This window comes from Rana temporaria, chromosome 3 (genome assembly GCF_905171775.1).
Source record: "Rana temporaria chromosome 3, aRanTem1.1, whole genome shotgun sequence".
Classification (NCBI taxonomy): Eukaryota; Metazoa; Chordata; class Amphibia; order Anura; family Ranidae; genus Rana; species Rana temporaria.
In genome coordinates, this window is record NC_053491.1 from 412,713,468 (window position 1) to 412,740,700 (window position 27,233).

General features: G+C 43.4%; 2 protein-coding genes across 2 annotated transcripts in view; one reads left to right on the forward strand and one right to left on the reverse strand.

Annotated features, from left to right (window-relative positions):
• R3HCC1 (R3H domain and coiled-coil containing 1) overlaps positions 1 to 6,279 on the forward strand; it is a 30,344-nt gene extending 24,065 nt beyond the window's left edge. The window contains exons 7-8 of the mRNA XM_040346079.1: positions 1,090 to 1,185; positions 5,640 to 6,279. Of these exons, the coding sequence (XP_040202013.1) occupies positions 1,090 to 1,185; positions 5,640 to 5,755 (212 nt within the window). The 3' untranslated portion in view covers positions 5,756 to 6,279. The remainder of the gene's footprint in view (positions 1 to 1,089; positions 1,186 to 5,639) is intronic.
• A 254-nt stretch (positions 6,280 to 6,533) lies between these two features.
• LOXL2 (lysyl oxidase like 2) overlaps positions 6,534 to 27,233 on the reverse strand; it is a 111,779-nt gene continuing 91,079 nt past the window's right edge. The window contains exons 11-14 of the mRNA XM_040346078.1: positions 16,177 to 16,292; positions 15,935 to 16,071; positions 11,685 to 11,796; positions 6,534 to 7,535 (exon numbers count right to left, since the gene is read on the reverse strand). Of these exons, the coding sequence (XP_040202012.1) occupies positions 7,456 to 7,535; positions 11,685 to 11,796; positions 15,935 to 16,071; positions 16,177 to 16,292 (445 nt within the window). The 3' untranslated portion in view covers positions 6,534 to 7,455. The remainder of the gene's footprint in view (positions 7,536 to 11,684; positions 11,797 to 15,934; positions 16,072 to 16,176; positions 16,293 to 27,233) is intronic.

Sequence of the window (27,233 nt, forward strand, 5' to 3'; positions counted from 1 at the left end):
GGGGGAGAGGCGACGTTCTGCCCGCAGACTGTGTGGGTGCAAATACCTGTTTTTAGACGGGTATCTGCACCCCCCTCCCCCTGAAAGGTGTCAAATGTGACACCAGAGGGGGGGAGGGTTCCGATCAGCAGGAGTTCCACTTTAGGGTGGAGCTCCGCTTAAACATAAAGTTTGGGCACATGTACCCACAAATCCAAGCCTAGTGACTCCTTTGCTGATTTACCCTCCCTTCCTGTCTTGGTGAAGGGTGTCTGTCAGCAAGGGGCAATCTCCCTAAAGGATGGACCACTTAAAACGCAGACGCTTTTACCCTTAATCCATACAATTTATTTATTTTTTTCCTTGTATAATACAAGACCCTGGAACCGCAAATCATTCCATATTTTGGTTAGAATTTCCCCCCCCCCCCTTTTAGTGCTTATTCACACGGGTAGTGTGGCTTGTACAGCATGAATGAGCATCTTGTTTATGCGTCTAGCGCTGCTCATGGTTTTTGAATGAGGCCAAGGTGAATGCTAGTGACCCTTTGGTCAAATGCATTGATGGTCATGTGGGGCCTACAGATGAAAGCCATAGGACACTGTCCGAAGAGCAACCCTACTTCTATTCTAAGAAAAGATCTGGAAAGAATATGTTTGGATGCCCAAGGACAGGGTTACTAACTGATTTGTAGGCTCCCCCAGTCAGTTTGATGCACAAAATATATATCTGTGCTTTACGAAAGATTTGCCTTTTTGAGCCTTTAAAGAATCTGATATGTTTTTCTAAAAGAAAGCAGTGAGGCAAATCTTGCTGTTACAAAGCTTTATCCCGTTATTAGAAAACAGAATGAGAACCATATGTAACATTTCAGGAGAGCAGTCTTCCATCCTTAGATGTGGCATGTCAGATCTAAGAACATTGGAGTGCTCTCCTAAACTGTTTTACATTCTATTTCCTAATAATAAAATGGTCAGCTGGTTTACAGTAAAATTGTAGGATGCTTCACTGCAAAATGGCTTTTGCTACAACATCCTGATGATGTACATTCTCTGTGATTTATCTGATGTTTTTGCCTTTTTATTTTTTAACTGTTGCTCTCTCTTATAGCATATGCTGCATCCTGCAGGACTCACTCTGCTATGAAGTTCCGTCCTTTGTCTCAGGGCAGCCGTCAGTCCAAAATGCTGGCCCATGAGAGAACAGGTAAAGCTGCATTACATTAGATATTGCCTTTAATTTTCTAACTGGGCCTTAAAGTAAAACTAAAGGCAAAACTTGTTTTGTCATTTTGGATAGAGTTTTTCAAAGTAAGGGAATCCCTGATTGTCAACCAAGTCACCAGAACTCGGCCTCATACACCCGCCAGGAGATCTTTTCATAGTCCTTTCTCAGGAGGCCCATCTGAATCTGCAGGGAGTCAATCTTTGTGGTGAGAGCTGCCTGACATCCGTTGATGGCCTGCATAAGTGCCGCAAAGTTAGCATTCTGTGTGAGAGCCGGGTCTGTTTCAGAGGTTTGTGTCGCCATGTTGGACGTCCCCTCCACGTGCACAGCCACATCAGAATATCGGGCCAAGGTTCCCTTAAGTTGCGATTTACGAGTTTCCCCTTTGTGCTTGCGAGGCAGGCCCATGAACACAAGCCGGCTAGGAAGATTAGAGCGGTCTCAGCCAGGTCAGGATAAGGAAGCAGGATGAAATCCCCTCTGTTGGTGCAGAGCTTCGCTCCTAGACGTCTAGCCCGGTCGCCATCTTGGACATGCCCCCCCCCCCCCATATCTCTATAGTAGTTGTACACTTGTGGCCTGCATTGGTTCCTCGATCTTCTGGATTGTACTGGGCTCTTTTGTGGCAAACCAGTGATCTTTTATAACTGATATTAACCCTTCCTAATTTTGGTGCTTTGCCTCCCTGCTTGTTAGTTGCAGGCTTTCATTTCCTTTTTTGAAGGCCAGGTCTTAAGGCACCGGGGCCTATCCGATTCAGTCATACCCACTCTCTTGAAAGTTAGGAGGAAGTTGACTTCTCACATAGTCTACCATTGCATTTGAAAAAACCTACTTGCCTTGGTGCGAGGAACTTCCATCACTATAAAATCCTGTCTTTTCTCCAGTCTAGTCTGTATCACGGTTTGGCCTTAAAGGATAAGTTCACCTTAAACAAAAAATCATAAATGCACTTTTTGTTTTTGCAGATAAGTAAATTAGCATTTACTCCTTTTTTTTTATTTTATTTTTGAAGCCTAAAAAGCATTGCACCAGCAATCGGCAGATTGCTGATGCCATGCAGGTCTCCTGCACACTGTCAGTGTAAACTGTCTGCCTTGTACATCATACAGGCAGACAGTTTCACGCTGAGAGGAAAAACCGATGAACTACCACAGAAATCAACAGCGCCCTGGTTTACATGCTGTCGGGATTTGTAGTTTTCCCATTTACGGGACACTGCAAATGGATGCATTTTCTTTAGATTGTGCAGCAATACTACCTGTTTAAAAATAATAAAAAGGATACATGCAGGAGGCATGTATATCCTTCTAGATATGCCCTATGTTAAATTGGAAACGATGACAGTGGGTTTACATCCACTTTAAGCTGCATACCAGAATTTGTTGGTGGAGCTTAATACTATAACCAGGATATTGTTGTTCTACCATCTTTGTCTTGCTCCGAAAAATCCTAAGGAACTTTCCCTCTATTGTTTGGAGATGGTACGCACTGTTAACATTTTCTGTTGCAGCTCCCTTTCCACAGTTCAATTCCATCATTTCTGAAGATCATCGTAGGCACTACCTGTTTCTTGTTCTAGCATTTCTAGGTGGCTTTCACTGCTCATCATTAGGTGGGAAGATTATGACTTTTTTTTTTTCCCCCTTTCCCTGTTGCGCCATCAGATCACTTGATGCTTCTTGGGCTTGTCTGCATTATGCATTTGGTTCTCAGAAAGTCCTTCTGTTCATACTTTTTGTTAAATTCTCCCAGGTGGACTTTCAGGCCTCAGCTGATGCTGGCTTCAATCATAAAGTGGTGGTGTGTTTTTTTTTTTTGTGTTTTTTTTGGGGGGGTTCTGTTGCCCAACCCTTTGATGCACTGCATTTGTCTGTGTATCTGAATACTTATCCTGTTTCCCAAAATAAATTATATATATATATATATATATATATATATATATATATATATATATATATATATATATATATATATATATAATTTGACTTGCCGTATAATCCTTTTTCTTGGTGTAAATTAAATGACAACGGTTCCTCCACTCTTATAATCACGTCTATTATTGCTTGCCAACAACTCATGAATGCCGAGTTCAGGTGTTATATTTGGCTGTCCTTTTGTTTTGCCAATGTCATATCTGCTGAAGGCAACAGCCTAACCAATGTACCTGAATATTCACGTGGAGTGGGAACAGAGGAACTTTGCTTTGTTGCTGGATGCCTTTGTTCCATCATATCACTTGAGGATATAATGGATGGTGTTTCCTTTTGGCACGTAAAGTCACCTGACCCACATCTCTGAATTACCATCATATCACTTTTGTAGCATTGTGTTCGTTCAGCAGTAGGCAGGCAATGGTGGTATACAGCAGGGGCGGACTGACAACTCATGGGGCCCCTGGGAAATTGATTATGAGGCCCCCGGGCTTACAGATGGCCACCTTGCTAGGAGGCAGCGCAGAGGCAGGGGAGCTAAAATCTCGAGATTTTCACATCAAAAGCATGTCGGTATCGGACATATCAGGGACAGATGTAAAAAAACGTATTTTTACGTACTGTCCCTGGGTTTTACTGAGCCTGGCAACCCTGATGGGGCCCTCGGGCAGTGCCCAAATGGTCAGTCCGCCCCAGGTATACAGTATATTCGTGTGCTTCTAATTTTATACTTGGTTTTGAGAGTGTATGGTACGTTTCTTCTGTTAAACATGCCTGGAACATTTTTGTATTAATTGTAACCACATGTACAGCAAATCCTTACTTGATGATCTTTTGCTTTTATTGTGACTATAAACCACTGTCCTGGTGGCAGTAACGCTTGCCATGAGGGTTCTTCTGCAGAAAGAGAATGCTGCCACCTAGAGGTGATTTACTGAACTTGAGTATAGTGCAGTATGGTAATGCTTCCACTTAGGATTGCTTTACTAAGCTAGAATACTGTGAAAGAAGGTAATGTTGCCATTATGGGATGCTTTACTTCTCTATCCAGCAGAGAACATCAATCTCTTCCATTACAGCTGTTATGGCTGACTTATGTGCATAGGTCAGCACCAATGTGAGCTGTCGGTTGAATGAAAATTAAACACTCACCATTTTATTTAATAATGCAAAACCCAATCTGCAAAGTAATGCAACTGCTAAGAAATGAGGTCTGATTGGGTCCTATGAATACATGCAGAACATTATTGTAAAGTGATTGTAACATAATTTATTATTTATTTTATTTTTTTAAGTGACAAGCATGTCATACTTGGCTGCTCTGTGCAATTGGTTGCTGACAATAGAAAGTGTTTACCTTTTTTGTGCAGAGAATGCATTAAGGTAAAAAGAAAATCTCCTGTGCAACCACTTTGATAGTTAGCAGGGCATTATCTGTGGTCTGAGCATGTCACTTGGACAGATCTCTTAATATTAAGTATATGGCAAGGCACATGCTGATTATTTTTTTTTTTTTTTTACTTTTTATTTTTTTTCCTGTTCCTGGGGCACACGAGATGGAGAACTGTAAGAATGAGAACTGAGTGTTCACATCACTGCTGGTTGCTCAGTTTTCAGTCTTCTCCAAGTGGAGAGCAGTGACTGTTGGTCACCAATTCCTGTTCTGCCCCTCTAGCGCTCACTAGAGCTCAGAGCTGCAGAGCGGGCAGGCGCAGCTGGCTTTGGCTCTCAGCTGCATAATGAGATCTGGAGCCAGCTGGCAATCAGGCAGCTGGGAGGATCCTGAGAAAATGGTCGGGATCCCTCCATTGTCTGTAGCAGCTCTGCACTATAGCCTGCTATTGGGTGATCTGAGTCACAGTAGAGCAGACATAAGTGCACTTCTGTGACCCAGAAGAGAAATATGGCCAAAAAAGCTTTGCCCATAGTGCTCTTTTAAGCAGTATTTTTCAAAGCTCTTTTAGCATCAAATTTGTTTTATGAAGTGACGCAGGGCCAGCAGGAAAAGGGATTCTGTAAGTATACTCTCCCCTTTTCCATTGCAGGGGATCTAACTCCCGTCACTGAAATCTTCTATAGCCTTTAAATATGTTAATGGAATTCTAAAAATGTTTTTTTATCATTTTCAAATCTGCACTTTTTCACTTAAATACTACTTGGTTCTGGTGATCCTGCCATGAAGGTCCTTGGTCAGACACTTCCTGCTATGAGGTGACCACTCTCAGTTGTGGGGTTATATTGTCACCCTGTTCTCGCGTGAACCCAAAATGGAGACTACAGACATTTCCGAAATCTAGCAATGATGTGCACCTGACGCTAGAGGAAGTGCATGGAGATGGAATGTGGCCGAGGGAAATGGTGAAAATCTTATTTTAGGAAAACTAACGGCAGTTGATTATAATGCATAAGGTTTTAACAATGTCATTCTGTTTTGGGTTTAGATTTACTTTTAACCGTTATGTCACCTGTAATGTAACAAGACTATTTCTCCTTTTGCAGTATCTGTGCAGCCTTACAAGGACAGGCCTCCGACGGATGCATCTGTGGCGAAGAGAATGGTGAACAGAGCACTAGGGCAGCAGACACAAGAGGCTGATGAGTCTGTGAAGGAGTGAGCTTGGAATCTTTCGGCACTGAGTGTTCATACAAAGTCTACAGCACGCTACATGGGTTTTCTGCACACTAGAGGTGCAGCACAGGCATATGTGGCCAAAGAGGTCCATCTGTTTAAGGAATTTTGGCTTTGCACATAGGGTGACCTTTAACAATATACAGATTTTCTTACTTTCCTTAGATCTGCCTGGCTCAGAAAATGTAAAATTTGTATGAAGGAGACAATATACTATAGTATGGAAGCCCATGAAGTTTATTCTAGGACCACGTATGCTTTCTTTTTCTCATGAGCTGTTTAATTAATTAGGCAAGGAAGGCTATTATCCCATAAATCCTTTTTGTTAAAGAAGCCACCATCCTCTGCCTTTTCAAGTGCCTTGAAGCAGCAGAGATGTGGAAGTTTATTTTCTTTTGTTTGAAATATCGCTGCAAAACTAAAGTAATTTTATGTTTTGATCTGTTGCTGTTTAATGTGGATGCCATGTTTTTTTAGCATGTGACCATAACATGATGTAATTGGCAGCTGTGTGAGCCGTGTCTTCATTTCATTTGTCTCCCATGTACCTTTGCAGGAAATGATGCACACTGATTTATTACTAGGTTTATTCCCCCAATAACCAGGGAAGGAAGAAGGTTCTAGACTCCAGAATTAAGCAGGGTGTCTCACCATTGTAACCTGCCACTCATGCCTCACCTTTCTGCCTGGTATAGTATATGCAGAGTGGTTCTTTGTGTGTACGTGCGCATGCATACAGGGCATTAAGTGATTGAGAGCAAATATAAATAGTAATAAGTTATAATTTATTCCTAGACATACACAGAAAGGAGATATATATGTACTGTTTGGATGCAGTGCTGGTGCCTTTACTGCAGGCTGGTGGGAGAAGCTGAATTGGTGTACAGGGATGTGTATTTCACATATCAATACATAGTACATAACAGGCTGTGCAGGGCAGTTCTGCAGCTCTCCTGTGAATATTAGCAAGTCTGTCGGACACAAGGTGTATGACATGGAGCACAGCAAAGTGCTGAAGGATCCACTGGCAGAAGAGTTAATAGCACCATAAATGCCATATGGAATCCATAGTATGTGGATATAATGGTCCCAGAGTGCATGGAGAGACTGAAACAGGATCAGTTGGCTAGGTGTAATGGTGCAGTCCCTGATGCTGTACATCTGAATGACACAAGCACTCGGCTTCCATGGCAGCTCTTCAGTGATTAGCAACACGCCACTGTTGGTGCACCATGTACAACTTGCCGAGTGTACAATCAAGTAAATTTGCAGCAACCGTCTTCAGTCCATCAGCTGCACAGCCCTAGATTATATATAGAAATAAAGGTGTTCTTCTTAGCCAGTCTCTTTAGAAGAATTGATCTTGTGTGCATCCAAATTACTGGCCTGGGAATCCTGTCATGTGGACACATCTGATAGTGGGGTCCCCTTTTAGTGACTTATATGGAGTGGATAGGCTGTAGAACATGCGTATTCAGACTGCTTATTTGATGTCTGCTTTGTTGCCAAGTACCAAGGAATGTAAGATTATCCAGAAGATACAGCTTTACAACCCTCTCCCATAAGGACTAGCACCACAGCCAATAGATCCCTCCCCTTCATTGTCCAGGCTTGCTGTTGGAGCACTTGAGGCTGATCCTGTTCTCCTCTGGATGTGGAAGAGATGAACTTTGTTCCCTATCGGTTCTACCGGGCTGACAGCTGGTTGTTGATGAGTCCGCTGAATTGTTCAAATTTTTCCTCGGTCTCTGTGCTGTATGAGCCACCTAGAAGGAAAAAAAATATAATTTGTATGTTAAAACACTATAAGTAAACAACCATTGGATTGTCTGGTGCTTGATATGTGATTTTTCTCACTTTTCCAAACAGCATATTATAAATGGCAATTGACAGTTACTTCTAGAGTTGCAAGTTCCTATTTCTTAATTGTACATCATAGAAGTTAATATAAATGACTACCTGGGTTATGCTGTCACCTACAGATAACTGGACAAGGGACAAAAAAGTCTGCAATCTCAACCCAGTTTTTAGCTAGTGTCACTTCAGTCAGGGACATGCCTCCTGTGTCTCTGAAGATGTTCTTTATGGGCTCTGTATCACTTTACTCCTGGCCTGTTCATTGCACCTCTGGGGGGGCAGAGGTGAACTTTTTTCAGATATGTTGCTACAGACAGCAGGCCAAAAGAGACTGTACCTGGACCCTGCGTAAAAGAGCAGGGGCAGCCGGTAATGTCTGCCGGTCAGAGCTGGATCCTCTGGGTAGTGATCTGTGGTGTACAGTGTACCTGGTGACCATGCTGGTGGGTTGCCATACAAGTTCAAGGCAGTGATCTTCCTGCAAGAGAGAGTCGAGTTCCTGAAGGCTCTATGGGGCATGCCCACTATAAGGTGTGAAAACTATGGACTGGTAAGTGCCTCTGAATACTAGCCCTGAGCCTACACAGAAAGGGTATATCTCTGCCTTGGCCAGTCTATTTCAAAGACCTATTGGGGGTTATTTATTTAAGGCAAATCCACTATGCACTACAAGTGCAAACTGCAATTGCACTGAAAGTGCACTTGCTGTAGATCCGAGGGGGACATGCAAGGAAAATAGCATTTTATCTTGCACATGATTGGATAATAAAATCAGCAGAGCTTCCCCTCATTTCAGATCTACCCCTCAGATTTACAGCGCCTGCACTTCCAAGTGCACTGTGGGTTTGCCTTTAGTAAATAACCCCCATTATGTTTCATTCCTCGGTTAAACCCTTTGTGCAGGGTGTCGCATGGATTGTTCCACCTGTGCAGCCCAACTTGTCTATTTTGCAGTCTTCTCCCTTTTGAACCTCTCCAAAGCGATTCCCTTGTTGCTCCATATGTACAGGGTTATCTTTTTAATTGCCATTACCTAGGCTTGCAGAGTTTGCTGCGCATTCAAGCAAGGAACCCTTCTTCACGATAAGGTGGTGTTGAGGCCTTTTTGTCTTCTTTCCTACCTAAGGTGATTCCTTCATGCCACCTGATTTTAGGACGTTGTGTTAACATCTTTTTGTTCTTATGAAAGGGACTTTTACACTTTGAATGTTGTTCAAGCTGTTTCAGTATATCTGAAGGCTACAGCTTTGATTTGACAGTTTGAGTTCCTGTCTGTTCACCCTGAAGGGTCTTTGCAAGGGTCAGGCTACTTCTCAATCCTTTAGGTGGATTTGTCAGCTCATTTCTCAGGCCTACAGTATCAAGGGCAAGGTTCCCTCATTCCTTGGCAAGGTTCATTTGAACAGGAGTGTCAGTGTTTCCATGGCTATACAGCATCAAGGTTTTGCTGTTCATGTTTGCAAGGTCTTTTTTACACAGGCTTTAGCTTGAAGAGCAATGTGAACAGCAAGCTCTTGAAAAGATTTGAACAGCTTTTTTTTTTAAAAGCCGTGTACACACGACCGTTTTTCCTTGATGTGATTCTTGTCAAGCCTGCTTTGCATACACACGATCGTGGGAAAAAAATGCTCGAGCACAGCGCGGTGACGTACAACTGCACTATAAAGGGGAAGTTCCATTCGATTGGCGACACCCTTTGGGCTGATTATGCAAATTTCCCTTCTCATAACCTGCTTCTGAGCATGCACGTTTTTTTCCCCCGTCGTTAAAGCCTACACACGACCGTTTTTCACGACGAGAAAAAATTGAGCATGTTCTAAATTTTTAATGGCCATTTTTCACGTTGAGGAAAAATGCTCTGGAGCCTACACACGTTTGTTTTTAATGACCAATTTAAAAAATGTAATTTTTCTCGTCATGAAAAACGGTCGTATGTACGCGGCATAAGCATCGGCTCCTGTTTGGAAATGATATACACAGGTCTTAATGGGAGTGCTGAATGTCACTTTTAAACAATCTGCTAGCAGGATTGAGCATACTTTCAAAAAGCTTCATGTAGTGCTGAAGCCTGCTAGCTGCTTGTTTTTAAAGTGACAACCAGGACTCCAATTTGAACTTGTTTTTAGCATTTACAAACTGGAGCTGAAGGGTGCTACTTGAAAGCTTTGACAACTCTTCTAATGCTTTGTAAAATCTTTCTGTTCACACTACTCTTATACAGGTGCATTTATGAAAAAAACTACAATATCATCCTAACTTTAATTTATTTTAGTAATTCAACTCAAAAAGTGAAGTTCATATATTATAACCAGCCCTCAAAAAATCCACTCGCCTGCTCGCAAAATGTGAGTGGATTTTGAGGGCTGGGGGGGGGGGATGGGGCACTGCCGGTAGCCTGGGTTTGTTGGAGCGATAGTAGGGGAAGAGAAAGGAGAGGAGAGATGCTGCCGCCTGGTTGATCAGTGCGCAGGGAGCAGCTTTAATTTCAATAGCTGTGTTCCCCGCCGCACGCCGTCATATACAGCCCCCTCCCCTGTCCGTGCACTTAGACATCACCCATCCCAGGATTGTCTATCTATCAAAATGCCCGGACAAGGAGGAGGAGCTGTATATCTCGGCGCGGGCGGGGAACACAGCTATTGAAATGAAAGCTGCGCACTGATCAACCAGGTGGCAGCGTTTCTCTTTCTCTTGCCCTACGGGCCTACACAGGTAGGCTGCATGGGGGAGACCGAACACAGATAAAGTTGTTAATATTTATTTTTATAACTTAATTCTGCATAAAACATTTAAGTGTCATTTTATGAGATAATTTATGAGGGTGGGATTCAGGGCGGGGCATGGTAGGGGTTGGGTGGGGCAACTGGTGGCGAGTAACCCTTGAGGCCTGGCTAGTAGCTCAGCACTTGAATTTTGAGCACTGATGCAGCGCTTACAACTGTGCAAAGAATGCAATTGGTGTAAATAATACTCAAATAGTAACAACCGTCCATATATTAAAGTGCTCATGTGCTCCAAGTAAATGAATGCCGTGATGTGACAAGCCCCTAATGTATTCCCACTCGCCAGACCCAACAATGCAGACAAGCTAAAGGCTGCTATCAAAGCAACCTAGGCTTCTATAACACTCCAGCAGTGCCACAGGCTGATCACCTCCATGCCACATTGATGCCGTAATTCATGCTAAAGGAGCCCTGACCAAGTATTGAGTGCATACTGAAAAAAAATGTACTTTCTGATTATATTTAATTTTTTTGAGATGTACTTCTACAAGCTGGAGCCCATGTGAAACACGCCTTCAGCTGCCACCTCTTCACAGTAGAGCCCCCCCCTGTCTATTGCTTGTTACAAAACTGAGGCTTAGTTGAGCTGGAAGGGATTATTTATTGGCCAGTATCCATTCACCTGATAGTGACCGTATAACCTGTGTAGTCATATATATTAACTCCTACTGTACTTTTAAGAAAATAATTTTACAGGTAACCCAAAATGTCTAACTTTCCGTGTGCATGCCTTAAATATATTTTTTTCTGCTGCTCACCAAAAGCTTCATCAAAATATCACCTCAGCTGTGGCATAGTCAGGATTCAAAAGATCCATGAAAGTGTAAATGCACACAGAAAAGGCTCTTGGTGTCTGAATTAATTGCCGTTTACTTTACTCAGCATTTCCTTGGAGTGATTGCAACACACCATTCGTTTTCAACAGTATGCTGCAAGTCTGAGCGCTAAGGTAATAGTGCTTCTTTTTTTTTTGGTAGGAACAGGGAAATGACCCAGGCTTTTTACACCTTGCCTTCACCTACAAGTGTGTGTAACGTAACAGCTGTAGCCACAGTGAGCTCATACCTACAGATTAATGTTTTCTTACAAGTAAATGTGAACACTACTACCTGAAATTCAAAGACAAATCAACTCAGAAGTACTATAAAACTTACTGCATTTGGTTCACTTTTGCGTTTAATCCCTGAATCACATTCCGCACTCCAAATGCCAACCTGCTAGTGCTCAAAATTATATATTTTGGGACCCTAATGCTGTAGCTCAAATGCCACTCACCTATATGGCAGTTGTACATCCATATACGTTGGCCATCATATCGACATCGACACTTCATGATGTTGTTGGTGTAATCTGACTCTGCCACCTCCTGGTTGGGGTTAATAATAACCTGTAGGACACAAACATGTAGAACACATGAAAAAAGAAGATAAAATACTGAGTAATGCAGCAGCTGTGTTGGCCAGTAGAGGGTACTTTACTTCAGTGAGACATTGTGGTAAGATGACTGTTTTCCATAAACATACCATCTGTTTCTTTGCCCCTCAATGCTACTTTATTACAGTTTGCCATTATGTTAGATCCCTAGTATGAGAAACTATTAGGAAAGTTCCAAGAAGTCTTCAACATGAGTAATCGTTTTCCAATCTTCAGTATGAGAAACAGCTGTGTCTCTTGATAACAATCCAAGTTTTTCATGAGATAATGGAACCGTGACTTATAAATGCTAGCATCTTACCTATTGTCACATGCTGCTATGGAATTAAAAGAGGAATTGACTAAAAGGGATGACTTGGTAATGGAAAGCATTTAAAAGAGAGGGAAAGAGAAAGCACTCCACTGGAGCAGACATGAAGCTCAGCTATCGGCAATGCCTTGGATTGTTTAAAGGAGGTGAGAAGAACTTTTAGGTGGAGACAGGTACCAATAACGACCTATGAAAGGACCTACATTACCCACTCTAGCCCAGAGTACCCAGACTTCTCCAGGCATGCTAACATTTTCATGTTAGTGCAGGCACATTGTTTTAAACAAGTAACCTGCAATGATGTTGTAGCAAAGCTCGGACAATAGAAATTGAGAGGATTCCACTTACTTACTGAAGGGGTCACTAGAAGCCTTCATAAGTACGCAAAATATTTCCTGAAGCCGTCAGACCTAAAATGCAGCTAATTCAGCTGGCTTGGAGGGGGACAGAACCTTTAAGGCTAAGTTAACATATATGCAGGTTTCCCCACATCCAATTCGCATGACAGGTGAATGTGACCGGCTCTCAATGGAGCTGGTTCACACAGGTCCAGTGCAGCCGCATTCTGGATTGCAGAAGGGTCCTGTGTGTCTTTGGGTCCGGTTCAGGTGTGAATTCAGGCAAAAATTTGGACCTGAACTGGTGTACAGAATCGCACCAGATCCCATGCTGTGAACCGCGGCTACACATATGTGAACCCAGCCTTAAACCCCATACACACTATTTGATATTCTGCAGATTTTTGTCTTCAGATTTACCAAAACCATGTCCAAGGGCCTGCCTGATTGCATACAAATTAAAACTCTTAAGGTTTAACCTCATATTATATGTTAGGCTGCTTTCACATTGCAGCGTGGAGCCGCGGTGACGGTATAGCCGCGCTATTTGTAGCGCGGCTATACCGTCGTATTTACCGCGATATTTGGGCGCTAACGGTGAGGTTTTAACCCCCGCTAGCGGCCGAAAACAGGTTAATACCGCGCTTTCCAATTGATTTCAATGGGAAGGAGCGGTGAACACACCGCTCCTATACCGCGGTAAAGATGTGGCTAGCAGGACTTTTGGTGCGCTCCTGCTGGCGCACCGCTTCAATGTGAAAGCCTTCGGGCTTTCACATTGAACACTGCAGGGCATTATTTTTCATGCGGTGTAGCAGCGCTATTTTTAGCGCTGTACCGCATGAAAAACGCCCCAGTGTGCAAGGGGCCTTATGGTAAATCTGAAGACAAAAATCTGCAGAAAATCAAATAGTGTGTATGGGGCTTAAGACTTGCTCACTAATGCAAGCAACATGATTGTCCAAATAAGTTACCACTAAACAGGTATAAATCTCTGCAGAATTCCTGATATCTTAGTTTTCAGTGTTTCAAGCTCAACAATACTTTCAGGAAGTAATCAACTATGAAGCGATTCAGTTCGCATGCGCCGCGCTTTATACGTTTTTCATTCATTCATTCATGTTTAGAAGACGATGCTCATGGGGCCATACAGAGAAAAATGCAAGCATATTTCTACACCTTGGGGTAGCTGCTGTGTACTGTAGTTGCGCTAAAAAGTGAAAATTGAAATTTTAAAATCAATATTAAAAAGACCAAGCTGTATAGTCCATAATTCAAAAGTCCTCAAACAGCTTGGAGTATATGGTGATAAATAAATTGCAAGAGTGTAGCCACCACCAGTGAAAAAAAATTGAATAAGATGTGCGCTTACCAAAAGGCAAGCAAATTGTGCTTGCGGCTGAACCCCAGCCAGGGTCTTTACATAGGAACCGCCATCGGCATCTAGGATGATTATCCTCCGGTTATGGCAAAGATGGAATGGGAATCCCAGAAAGAAAAATGCTCACATAGTGATGTACCGCAATTAAACAATACATTTGTGACACACTGGAGAAATAAGGACCACCACCGATAGAGACCACCGTATAAAATGCACGCTTACCAGACAGATAAGCTTTAATGGCTTGCGGCTGAACCCCAGCCAGGGCCTTTAAACCGAATTGTCTCCAACCTCACAGCCTCAGAACTCTCCCAGCGTCCACAGCAATGGTAAACCACCAAAAAAGAATTGAATCCACAATAGTGATGTACCGTAAAAATAGTAGTATTTAATAATAAAAGGTTGCACTTACAGAAATAAAATTCAAGAAGTATAAAAAGATGAGCCGGCCGGCTTCCACGAATGCCCGTCCACAAGGACCGTAACGCTACACGTCAAAGCGTCTCCTACCCATGGGCCGGCTTCCATGGGTAGGAGACGCTCTGACGTGTAGCGTTATGGTCCTTGTGGACGGGCGTTCATGGAAGCCGGCCGGCTCATCTTTTATTTCTGTAAGTGCAACCTTTTATTATTAAATACTACTATTTTTCATCATCCTAGATGCCGATGGCGGTTCCTATGTAAAGACCCTGGCTGGGGTTCAGCCGCAAGCACAATTTGCTTGCCTTTTGGTAAGCGCACATCTTATTCCATTTTTTTTACTGGTGGTGGCTACACTCTTGATTCATTGCAATTTATTTATCACCATATACTCCAAGCTGTTTGAGGACTTTTGAATTATGGACTATACAGCTTGGTCTTTTTAATATTGATTTTTAAATTTTCACTTTTTAGCGCAACTACAATTCTTTTTCTTATGTACTTTTGTGTGTATATCACTTTTTTGTTGCAGCTCAATTTGAAAACAATTTTTGTCTAAGCTGCTGTGTACTGCTGCCCATAGTCATGAGTGGATGCACATTGGCTGTATACATGTTAACAGCATACTTGCCTACACATGTGCATTGGAATAAATGCCAGGGGGCGGCTTGTGTGTGTGTCCATGGATTTAAACACTTGCTTACGCAAGTACAGTATATCGGGACGTTGGCACATTTCTACCTGTGCATCCACATCTACCTGTGCATACAGTATATACCTGCTGACAGCTAGCATACAGTCTATCATTACTAAGGGCGACTGGGGCAGCTGTGTCTGCCAAGTGCAGAAAGTGCACCACCACTGACAGGAGAAGTGACCGCTTTATCACTGCTCCTGTGGCTGGGCCGACACCTCTGGGGAAGGAATGCCCATGCAGTAACTGCTCAGACAAGTAAAGAAAAAGTGTCAGCAAAGGAAGACTTCCTCTGCTGGGCTCTGCAATAGATGATGCCATCAGTCAGAGCCTGGCAGAGGAAGTTTTCTTTTGCTTTTGGGAGATCATCAGAGCTACCACTGCACTGGCATCCCTGAGAAATCAGCCCAGAAGAAAAGTGACAGAGGGCGGCTTGCGGCTTCACTTCCTGGTTTCCTACTGCGCATGCACAATCCCACTGGTCCCTGCTGTCTTCTGGGACATGTGTGTCTCCCAGAAGACAGCAGGGAGCGGGCAGACCTATGCCTGGAAGTGGGAGAAAATACCTGGATTACGCAGGTATCTTCTCCCTCCTCTCCCCTGAAAGGTGCCAAATGTGACACCGGAGGGGGGGATCCGAAAAGGGGAAGTTTCATTTTTGGGAGGAACTCCGCTTTAAAGACTACTTATTAATGGCAGCAAAGCCAATTGGTAAGCTGTATTTCAGTGGTCTAGGAAAAGAATACAACAAAATAACAGCATCCACAGCCATCCCTGAGAAGTGAGGCTTCACTATTATAATATTTATAGAACAGACATTGATTCTTGCAAATGCTCAGTACAGACTGCTTCTCATTAAGTTCTGGAAGCCATTTAAAAAAAAAAAATGCATCTAAACGGTATGTAAATTGTATGTATGATTGTTCGGAAATGATTTAGGTATCTCACCTGAAAGAAATAATCTCCTGGGGCCACATCAGTGATATCGACCCACTGGCAGTCGATGTCATGTCTGTAAATATCCCAGCAGCCAATACTGATCCCTTGTTCACCAAAATTAGCGCACACAAACTGCTTCTGTGCATCTGTGAAAAGATTGATGTCAGAAAATGAAGCCGATGAGATGATAAAAGGGGGCCAAACAGAGAATACCAGAAAGACAGATGTAGAACTTGTCTGTGTGCACACACCTGTTTCACACTCCGAGTCCTCCAGACAGAAACTGGCCTTGTGCCCCTCAGCAACCTTGGTCCCATTCAAACTCAGCAAGTCATAGTGAGTGAAGACCTCCATACTGTGGTAGTGGCTGCACAAAAAAACAAGTCTCCATTTAGTAAACTAAATAACAAATCATTTTACTTATACCCTCCATTACAGCTTTTGCTTATGTAACACTACCACGATATTAAAATAATTGTTAAAGGATACTTATAAATAACATATTCCCAACAGCCCTTCAATACTACTTATTATACTTCCATATATTTACTTAAAATCCGAAGGCAACAAAGGACAGGAGCTGTGTCCTTCTTCAGGCGGAAGTCCTCCCTCCACTAAACCAGATTGGTATTCTCCATGCATTCTGTAGACCCTGATAGAGAAGCCCCCAACCTGCAGGTTTGTATGTAGATTGCTTTTCTATTAGGGGCTATAGACAAAAGCTGCAGGCCCAGAGTCCCACTCTTTTGCTGGTTTGGAGAGGACCAGAGCACCGCCCAGTGTACACCACAGGACCAGGATGCCTTCTGATCTGAGGTAAGTAAATAGATACAGCTAGCATGGAAAGAAAAGAAGGTTGCTAGATTTACAGTTATCCTTTAAAACCATAGTAAAGCCTCATCCTCCCTGGACACACCTTTTCTCCCCTCTATGTGCAGAACCAGGAGTCGCCCGCTACAACCCTGGCAAACAGACAACACTGGAAGTCTCAAGAGACACAGCCGTACTGTTGATCAGTTGTGGTGTAAAACTACATTCATTCAGATCTTCACCATAAACAAATCTGCCTTTCTAAAGTACAACTCCTGCCTCTGAGCTGCTAAACAAACCTACTTCGTCACTCTCATCAAATCCCTCTCATGCAGCCCTTGTCAACTTTTTTCTAAACTTAACTCTCTTATTTGCCCCCTACAGTCTCCATCCACTAACCTACTTACTTGCCCAGGAGACTCCTAATCAATTCAAAAACAAGATCAATACAATTCATGATGAGATCTACACAGTCCAGCTTTCCCCCCCCATCTCATTGGAGCCTGATTGAGAGGGGGGAAGAGATTGAAGATGTGAGTTTAAGAGGGTAGAACAGAGCAGGAGGGGCAATGTACTAGTTGAGAGGGGACGGGGTCCAGGTCTACTACTACACTCAATGGGCTAGATTCAGATAGGTTAGCGGATCTTTAGATCCGCGTAACCTATCTGATTTACGATCCGCCGGCGCAAGTTTTTGAGGCAAGTGCTTTAGTCAGAAAGCACTTGCCTCTAAAGTTGCGGCGGCGTATCGTAAATCCCCTGGCCGAATTCAAATTCCGCGGCTAGGGGGCGTGTAGAATTTAAATCAGGCGCGTCCCCGCGCCTACCGAACTGTGCATGCGCCGTCCGCTAAATTTCCCAGCGTGCATTGCTCCAAATGACGTCGCTAGGACGTTATTGGTTTCGACGTGAACGTAAATTACGTCCATCCGTATTCGCGACCGACTTACACAAACGATGTAAAAAATTCTAAATTCGACCCGCACACGACGGCCATACTTAACATAGGATACGCCGCATATAGCAGGGGTAACTATACGCCGGAAAAAGCCGAAGGCAAACGACGTAAAAAAAAGCGCCGGGCGGTCGTTCGTTTCTGAATCGGCGTAACTCCTCATTTGCATATTTGTCGCGTATACAAACGGAAGCGCCACCAAGCGGCCATCGTGAGATTGCAGCCTAAGATCCGACGGTGTAAGTCACTTACACCTGGCGGATCTTAGGGAGATCTATGCGTAACTGATTCTATGAATCAGTCGCATAGATACGACGGACGGAACTCAGAGATACGACGGCGTATCAGGAGATACGCCGTCGTATCTCTATCTGAATCTGGCCCACTATCTTGCTCCTTTAGCAACTTCATCAGTTGTAACAGAGATAAACGACTTTCTGAGGCCCACCTCAGCACCTGCCTCCTGGACCCTGTACCCTCTGAACTACTATGGTCCCACTACTGCTCTGTTCTACATTCTCTAACTCACATCTTCAATCTCTCCGTCTCCACCGACACCTTTCTCTTCTCCCTCAAACAGACTCTAATGAGATGGGGGGACCTCTGATGTGAAGGGGGGCTTCTGATTGATCTCCTATTAATAAGTAACATTTAAGTTTTTTTTTTAATTAAGAAACACTGATGTAGACACTCATTTTAGGAGATTATCAGCCCAATATTTGTTGGCAATGCACCCAGCAAATTTTATTCTGTCAACCACATTCCAAGAAATCTCTTTTCATTAATCCACAACTCTGAACTCATAAAGCAATCGCTTCATCTTTGCATTGGTGTTCAGTGGTCACCTATCTCATCACACATTCCTGTGTTGCTACTCTGATTTCCTCATCTGACCAGAACTATGCTGTTACTGTTGAGTAGATCGTTCCATTCAAGGGTAGTGGCATAATTATAAGGGCACCCTGTTGCCACTTTGTACTGCACTCTGGATCTTTATTTTATTTATTTATTACAGGTACTTATATCTCCATCAATTTATATTGACATCAGTCCCTGCCCCCAAGGTGTTTAAAATCTAAGGGTCCTAACTCACATTTATACATACACATACTAGAGCCAATTAACCTACCAGCATGATCTTGATGTGTAAACCTGAATACCCAGATAAAACCTATGCAGACACATGGAGAACATGCAAACTCCAAGCAGCTAGTGCCATGGTTGGTATTTCGAACTGACAACCCTAGTGCTGCCAGGTGAAAATGCTAATCGATCTTGGGGAATTTGGACCCTGTGCAACTATATAAAGTTAAAGGATAAGTCCACCTTAAGACCCCTTTCACACTGGGGTGGGAGGCGCGGTGGCGGTATAGCGCCGCTAAAAATAGCGGTGCTATACCGTCGGAATTCCTGTGGGATTCGGCTGCTAGCGGTGCAGTATTAACCCCCGCTAGGGGCCGATAAATGGTTAATACCGCCCACAATGCATTGTTTTAAATGGGAAGGTCTCACCGCTCCAAAGATGCTGCTTGCAGGAGATTTTTTCTCTCCTGCCAGCGCATCGCCTCAGGGCTTTCATATTGAGAAGGCTGGGCAGGAGTTTTTCAGGCGGTATAGCAGCGCTATTTTTAGCGCTGTACCACCTGAAAAACTCCTCAGTGTGAAAGGGGAGTAACACTAAAATCTCTACAGCTACAGACATCCACGATCTAACACTAACCTATCTAATGCTATACAGAAGAAATCAATATACCGTATTTATCGGCGTATATCGCGCACTATTTTCCCCTTAAAATAAGGGGAAAATCGTGGGTGCGCGATATACGCCGATAGCCGCTTCCCGCGCTCTGTTTGAAATCCTGCGCCGACATATACCGAGTGCAGTACACTCGTGTACATTCGGCCAGGTTCGGCTTCGCTCGTGCTCACGCATAAACGTCACAGAGCGTGAGCGCGAGCTAAGCCGAGCCTTGCCGAATGTATCCGAGTGTACTGCACTCGGTATATGTCGGCGGAGGCGTTCGAACTGAGCGCGGGAAGCGGGGACTCGACGTAAGACGTGCACTGGAGAAGCCGGGAGGACACCATCGAGGCCGCAGACGGACGCCAGACCGGACGATGGACGCTGGGAAGACACCAAAACTGTAAGTAATAAAATCATATAACTTTTTTTTTTACAGGAATTTCGGGGGCAACATTAGGGGTGCGTGGTATACGCGGGAGCGCGTTATACCGCGATAAATATGGTACATACCTTTTTTTAATCCGACCCGATTCCACACTGAGCTGTGGAGGCAGGTGCAGAGGACACAGCCAACAACGGAAGCTCCATAGTAAGTCTATTGGTGATGTCACTTCCCATAATTTCACAGCCATTGTTGGCTGTGTGCTCTGCAGAACTTCCGCCACTGGAGACCGGACCTGATCGGATTCAAAAAAGGTATTTTTACTGATTTCTTCTTTACAGGGCTAGATAAGTTACTGTTAGATCGTGGATGTCTGTAGACGTAGAGATTTTTTGTGTTAGGGTGTACTTATCCTTTATTTATGTTATAGTATCTGCACTTTTGAGGGCCAAAGGCACCAGGAGAGGAGTAAACTGCTCTCTAACAGCAGTTATTTGTGAGACACAACAGTGATTATCAATATGTACATCACACGATGTGTGGTAAATTGTCTATTTGTTAAAAGCCTGCTTATTTCTCTTATATTTTCTTTTAGCAGTTTACCTCAAAAGTGCTAATTTCAGTCACCCTGTAAGCTATTTCTAGAGCATCTGAAATACTTTACTGGTAACACAAACACATCAGGATCCCATAAAAACTGGATCTTTCTTGTAGAAAATATGTTAAAACACATTAGCAAAAGGCATTCTTGTGCAGTAATGCAGTACATATGGAAACCCAAGGTTGCGCCTCACAAAAAACGGTTGTTATAGAGCATCACGCACCCTTTAGAGCTTTATATAGGGTACTTCACCCCAACCCCCTCATGCCTAGTTCTGAGGCGGCTGGGAAATGTCTTGTGATTTCTCGGACTGTAGGGGAATAAAGGATTGACTTTCATGATTTCCTGCTGAGCGTTTGTTATATTAATTGCCTTCTACATTTTATAAACCAGCACAGGATCAGTGTACCCAAAAGTGATAAAGCAGTTTTAATGATAGATGCCGAAGAGTTAAATCACATAGTAGCTTCTAAAGCTGGCCAGATTCGAAGAAACATCGTTTGTCAGAACATTCTTTCTTGCTATAAAATTATTTTGTTCAAATGCCCTTAAAATTTCCTCCAGACCTGAAATTTAAATGGAATCCCAGACGTATTAAAGTGTTTGTTAACCCCAAAAAAATAATACAGATTCTGGTCCTTTAAAGCAGATTAAACAGCACAGTGCTTGTGCTGTGTATTATGCCCCCCTCTAAACTGTAAAAAAAACCTCCATGAATCTGCCACTTGCTGTATGCCCCTCTCTATACTGACCACGATAACCATGGCTACTCAGCCCTGATCACTGTGGTCAAAGAGCCTTCCTACATCATACGCTGCCCTACCCTGCTCTGCTCTCCTCTCTCCTCCCTCAACCCCTCATTCCTGCCTGTCAGCGCCCTGTCTGGCCGCGTACACACGGTTGATCCAAACCCATGAGAATGGTCCGACGGACCGTTTTCATCGGTTCACCGATGAAGTGGCCTGATGGTCTGATGTGCGTACACACCATCAGTTCAAAAACCGATCGGGTCAGAACGCGGTGACGTAAAACACACGACGTGCTGAAAAAAACGAAGTTCAATGCTTCCAAGCATGCGTCGACTTGATTCTGAGCATGCGCGGGTTTTGAACCGATGCTTTTGTGTACTAACCATCGGTTTTGACCTATCGGGCAGCGGTCCATCGATTCGATTTTAAAGCAAGTTCTAAAATTTTTGACCGAAGGACAACGGACCGATGGGCCGTACACACGGTCGGTTTGGACCGATGAAACTGGACTTCAGGCCGTTTTCATCGGTTTGGACCGACCGTGTGTACGCGGCCTCTGTCTCCGCTCCACCCTGCCCCCCGCCACTATTATTGAAAATAACAAAACTAAAATTGTCACTGCCAGACTCTCTATTAGAGGCTGGCATACCACACTATGTAAATCCTTTCTAAAAACAAGCATTCTAAATAGCTCTTTAGAGCTGTCTTCAGGCCGGTCACGTGACTCGCAGCCTCTTTACAGCTCCAAGACAGGGCTCCAGCAGGAGCAGCCGAGCGGCCATGTTATTTCCCCAGTTGACGTCAGAGGGAAATCACGGTCCCTCCTGCAGTAGCCGTGTATCGGAGCTGAAAAGCAGCCACGAGTCACGTGACCGGCCTGAAGACAGCTCTAAATAGCTATTTAGAATGCTTGTTTTTAGAAAGGATTTACACAGTGTGGTAAGCCAGCCTCTAATAGAGCGGCTGGCAGTTTTTAATAAAAAGGCTTAACAGACACTTTAACAGGTTTCTTAATGATATTAACATTTTCCAAAGAATTTCTCTGCATGAATGGCCAGCTTTATAACACTCAAGAACTTCAGGTGTAAAATCTCTGTTTGTGTGTAGAAAGTTCTCTCCCCTTTGGGGTTCATATTATACTATGGATAACTTACTGGAAGAGATGGATACACCTATTTTTGAAGGAGAGACTCTCCAAGGTGAGTGGAAACCCAGGAACTATGGTGTCCAGCTATCCACTGAAGTCCCCAGGAGAATAAGGAAGGTAGTGGATGCCTAAGCCCCAAGCACTCTCCTATAACTGAAATATTACTTTAGGATGGACTGGCCCCTAAATGATTTTCTTTTTTGTTCCTGAGTCATAGGATGGATTATATCTGCTTTCCATTTCTAACGTTATCCTTGAAGTTTATTTGGGATTCACGAATGATTAATAACCATTGTTTCCTTACTGTATATCATCATTCTGCAAATTGCCTTACTCTTACTCTAGTTTGTCCCTCAGTTTGGTTCTCCCATGATATATCACTTTTCCATGTTGGGGAGAGGAACATTCCTCAGCATTATATTGGATGTATTCCCCATAGGCCTTGCAGAAAACCACATTGTACAGCATGAAATTGTTCTAGCCTTGTAAGCTGGAGGCATTCGATTAAAAAGGTTGCCGATTTCTACTTGGCTTCCGTTCTACTCTCACTCTGAATTTGAACTTTGTTCGATAATAGGTCACAGATAAAAGACAGCGCCTTACAATATGGAAAAGATGAAGCTTGTGCCACGTGAATAAAAAGCAGAAATCGTGATCTTTATTCCAGATACAAATGTGTGCGCTACTAATCAGTATTAGCCACAGGCAATTAATATTACCCACAGACTGGAAGCAATTGGTATGCGGTCCAAAGCAAGCCACAAACCTTGATCGATGTCCAACTTACACCAACTTGTTTTAAATTTATACAAAAATGACCAAACCGCCTTGGCATGAACTGTTCTAAAACTTAAAATGCATTCTGCAGTGATAATTTAATGCAGTCAGCATTATGTTAAGTGAGTTGTGTAAGCTGATAAAGCAAAAAGAGACATTGCGCTGCTTGAGTTTTCCACCCACCAACATGCAGGAAAACTATACAGGCCAAGAAGGAGGCTCAGCTACGGATAGGGATAGCATGAAAACTGTAGAATTTCCTAGCAGGAAATTGAATCCTAATCTTGGAGAATCTATGGATGAACTCAGACTCTGACCACCAATAGATCCCTTGCTTTTTTTTTATCTTTAATCAGATAATCTTTATTAAACCTGTCTTTTTTTTTTTTTTTCTTTTACACAACACATACATACAGTTTGTTAAACAAAAACTCTTGTCTCCAGTTAATTGTTTAGAACATACATACATACAGTAAATACTTATATATATAATAATCCACTTATCGACTTATGAATATATATACCCTCTAGAACCCTTAGAGCCGGTTCACACTGGGGCGACTCATCAGACGACTCAGCCGCCTGACAAGTCGCGTCCCGTTCTATTCAATAGAACCGTTCTAAAAGGAGCAACGCAAGTCGCTCCGACTTAGAAAAAGGTTCTTGTACGACTTTGAAGTCGTCTTCAGGTCGCCTTGCCGAGTCGCGCCCAAAGTCATGCCGCCCCAGTGTGAACCGGCTCTTATAACTTTCCTATTTTTATAAATGTACCATATATTTATGACTCTCGAAATATCTGAAAGCGTCTCCACAACTTCCCATTTAAATGATTATTGAAACCTCCTTGTGTAATCTATCCTACCACCTCTATTATATGTGTGAAGGAATTCCTTCTATTAGTTTCAATAAACGTAAACCCTCATCTACTTGTGTACTTTATCATTCCCTCACCACTCCCTCCACACATTTTTGTGCTACACCCTAGCTCTAACCAATCTAACTAATTGTGACGGGATCAACCCTGAAGTGTCTTAAGCCCCTACACACGGGCCGAAAAAATAACCGGTTGACATTCGACCACGTGTGTGTCGGTCTGTCTGAAATCTGGCCGGCTTCTGTCGGACATGCATGCTGGAAAACTAGCAGCCGACTGACTCCAGATCAATGACAGAGAGCGCTGATCGGATTTTTCTGGCAGGGGGGTTGTCTCCCTATCAGAACACAACAGCTCAGCTGGGGAGATGGCTGAATTGACCTTGCATGGTTAGTACAGCGGCTCTGACTGGAGCTGACAGTTTTTTTTTAATCAACCCGCTGGGCTGAACTAAAAAAAAAACTTGTGGTGTGTACCCGGCTTAACCATTGCAGTGTTTTGTTTTTTTTTCATCTTTTTCTGGCAAGTGTTCAGCTGCCATGGCATATAGGATGCTGTCATGAAAGATGTTCCAGTAGTTTGGCCATCAATAACAACGACAGGATAATTCAGCCCCGACGCATTCGGCAGGAGCGCGCGGTGACAGCGTTTGGTGCCAAGATACGCTATTTAAGCAGCCTGGTCCCTCACCATCTTGCTGACCAGTCTACAGCGTATCCCTGGAGAATCTGCACCTGTTTACCTATTGGTTTCCTGTTTACCTGACCCGGCTTCCTGTGACCTCTTCTGCCTGCAACCTGCCCCTGACCCCGGCTACGTCTGACCTCCGCTTCTGCTCAACCCCCAGCTCTGTTCTCTGCCCGCCTGTTATACCGACCCGGCCTGGACTTTGATTACCCTTTTGGACTTGCTCTGGTTTCTGATCCGCCCGCCTGTGCTTGATCCGGTCTGTGCCATCCGCTTGGTTCCTGTCCCGCAAGTGTCACACCTCTGCTCCTGCTTGCTGTTGGTATCCTGCCAGGACCTTTTCTACACCTACCTGCTGCCACACCCGGTCCGCTACTCAGCTTACCATCAGGCGCTTGTGCCCCTCTGGACTCTTGACCCTCTGTCTACTCTACCAGGGGCTCCTGAGTCAGAGGCTTATGAGAGGCTGCTCCCTGCACGTTGGGCTCCACTGCCAGGTACGTGACAGATGCAATCCCAGAACCAACTTTGCCAATCTGCTGTTAGGCACAAAAAATTTGCTGACCTTCTGTAAATCATCAGAAGACACTACTGTACTTCTTAAATGTGGGGACAGTATCTGGCTGGCTAAGAGGAATATCCGTCTTAAGGTCTCTTCTATGAAGTTCTTTTACTCCTGCTTTAGTACATCTCAGTGACCCCAGATCTTCACAGTATCTGGTCAGCTGTAGCCTGAACAGGTGGGTTTGAGGGCTACAACCTGGGAATGGCCCTGCAGCAAACAGTATCAATCTTTGTAGGGTGCTCTGGTGAATACTAGATGCTCCTTAGATTCTGTGCCTCAAGCAAACCCTTGCCAAACATGTAAGCATTCTGATCCATGCTCTTCCCGTTTCCTGAGCCTCTGGTGTCATTATCTTAGTCCCCCTCATAAATAAACCCAGACCCTCCGCTCCCTTTGACAACAGTCTCATGACCGTGACATAGGGCATGTAGTTTAACATTGACACTTTTATTTTTAATAGATACAATTTTTTTTATGGCCTCCATTACTGTAAGATCATACTGAGAAATGATAATGCTGCTTCAGTGAGCTAGTTGAGGTTTAAAACATACCTTTTATATTGAATAAAATATCAGCAAAGCTGTTCCTAGTGGGGCGTGCTAGATTTGCTCATCCTTCACCAGTTGGATGAGTGCCTAGTGATCAGACTGCATTATGAAAGTGCCCTGTATGTTTTTCCACTTCAAGGAAAAATAATTACAGTCATTGAACAGCTAAATCACAATATCTCCTGTAATAAAGCGATGTGCAGCCCCATGACATACACAGTATTAATTGTGAACACACAACATACCACAATTACAGACACCAATAAAAGTAAAAGGGAGGTGAGAAATCCAACAGTCTTTAGCTATCAAGCTGCAGTCTACTGGAGGAAAATTACTATACTACAAACTTCATTTTTTTTTCTCCAAAAAAGTCAGGTGGGCATGAAAACTGTATCATGTTGGACTACCTTTGGTCATTTTACCAACTGCCACTTATCAGTTCAATAACTCTACAAGGACCCTGTAATATTCCAGCATTAATACTGACCACACAGACATCTGTGCACCCTACAATGGCCCAAAGAAAGCTTCTGTTTTTATGTTCAGATTTGGGTGGGAAGAACCTCCAAACCCTGGCCACCAGAACTCTGGGCCCAAAGAGGTTAAGTCCCAAGGGAGGGTTGAAAGGCAATAGAGGGATATCAGTATTTGTGTCAAGGAAGTAGAGTGGAGAGGGACTCAAGCTGTAAATAAAGCATGAGATCTCAGACAAGCTGAGACACTTGTTGGATCCTTGTGGCCTGCCCCGCACCCCGAGCCACCGAGGAACCCTACCTCAGTATGGCAGGGACCACGAATTTGGTGGTGAGCCAGTTATATGCTACCTTGTTTTGCTGGAACTGTTTATTTGATTTTGTTCTGAAGGAAGCTATATATGTTATCTGTTTGGAGGAATTAATAAAGGACTGTTTGCTTTTACAAACTGCTTCTGATGATCTCGGGCCCCCATATGACAATATATCAATTCTGTATAATCAGATATAAAAGTATGTATTGCGCAAAACTTCCATCAGGGCAAAAAGAACCATTTAGCAGTTGTGCTTTTTATTTTTTTATTTTTTCAATCACCACAATAGCTTTAATTAACAGTACCAGCATGAATTAATAGCTAAAATGTTCAACTTTCCTTGTTTTAAATCAAACCTACCAAACTTGTAAAGAAAAACATTTTACTAGCTAACAACTAATCATATCATAATAATGGTTCTGTTGGATCAACGAGGAGCAAGAATCAAGCAGTCTTGAATTAGGGCCACGTCTGTGGCCCCCAGGAACTACATGCTTGCTCACAGAATCTACCCTATATGACCCAGGTCTCAACAGCTTTGTTTATTTTATACAAATAGTATTTACAAGAGCCCAGTGCTGGACGAAACATTTTCATCGTCAAAACTGATACAGACTACCTACTAAAAACAAAAAGTAGGCCCAGGTAAAAGGTTATAGACACAGCGGGCCAGATCCACGTA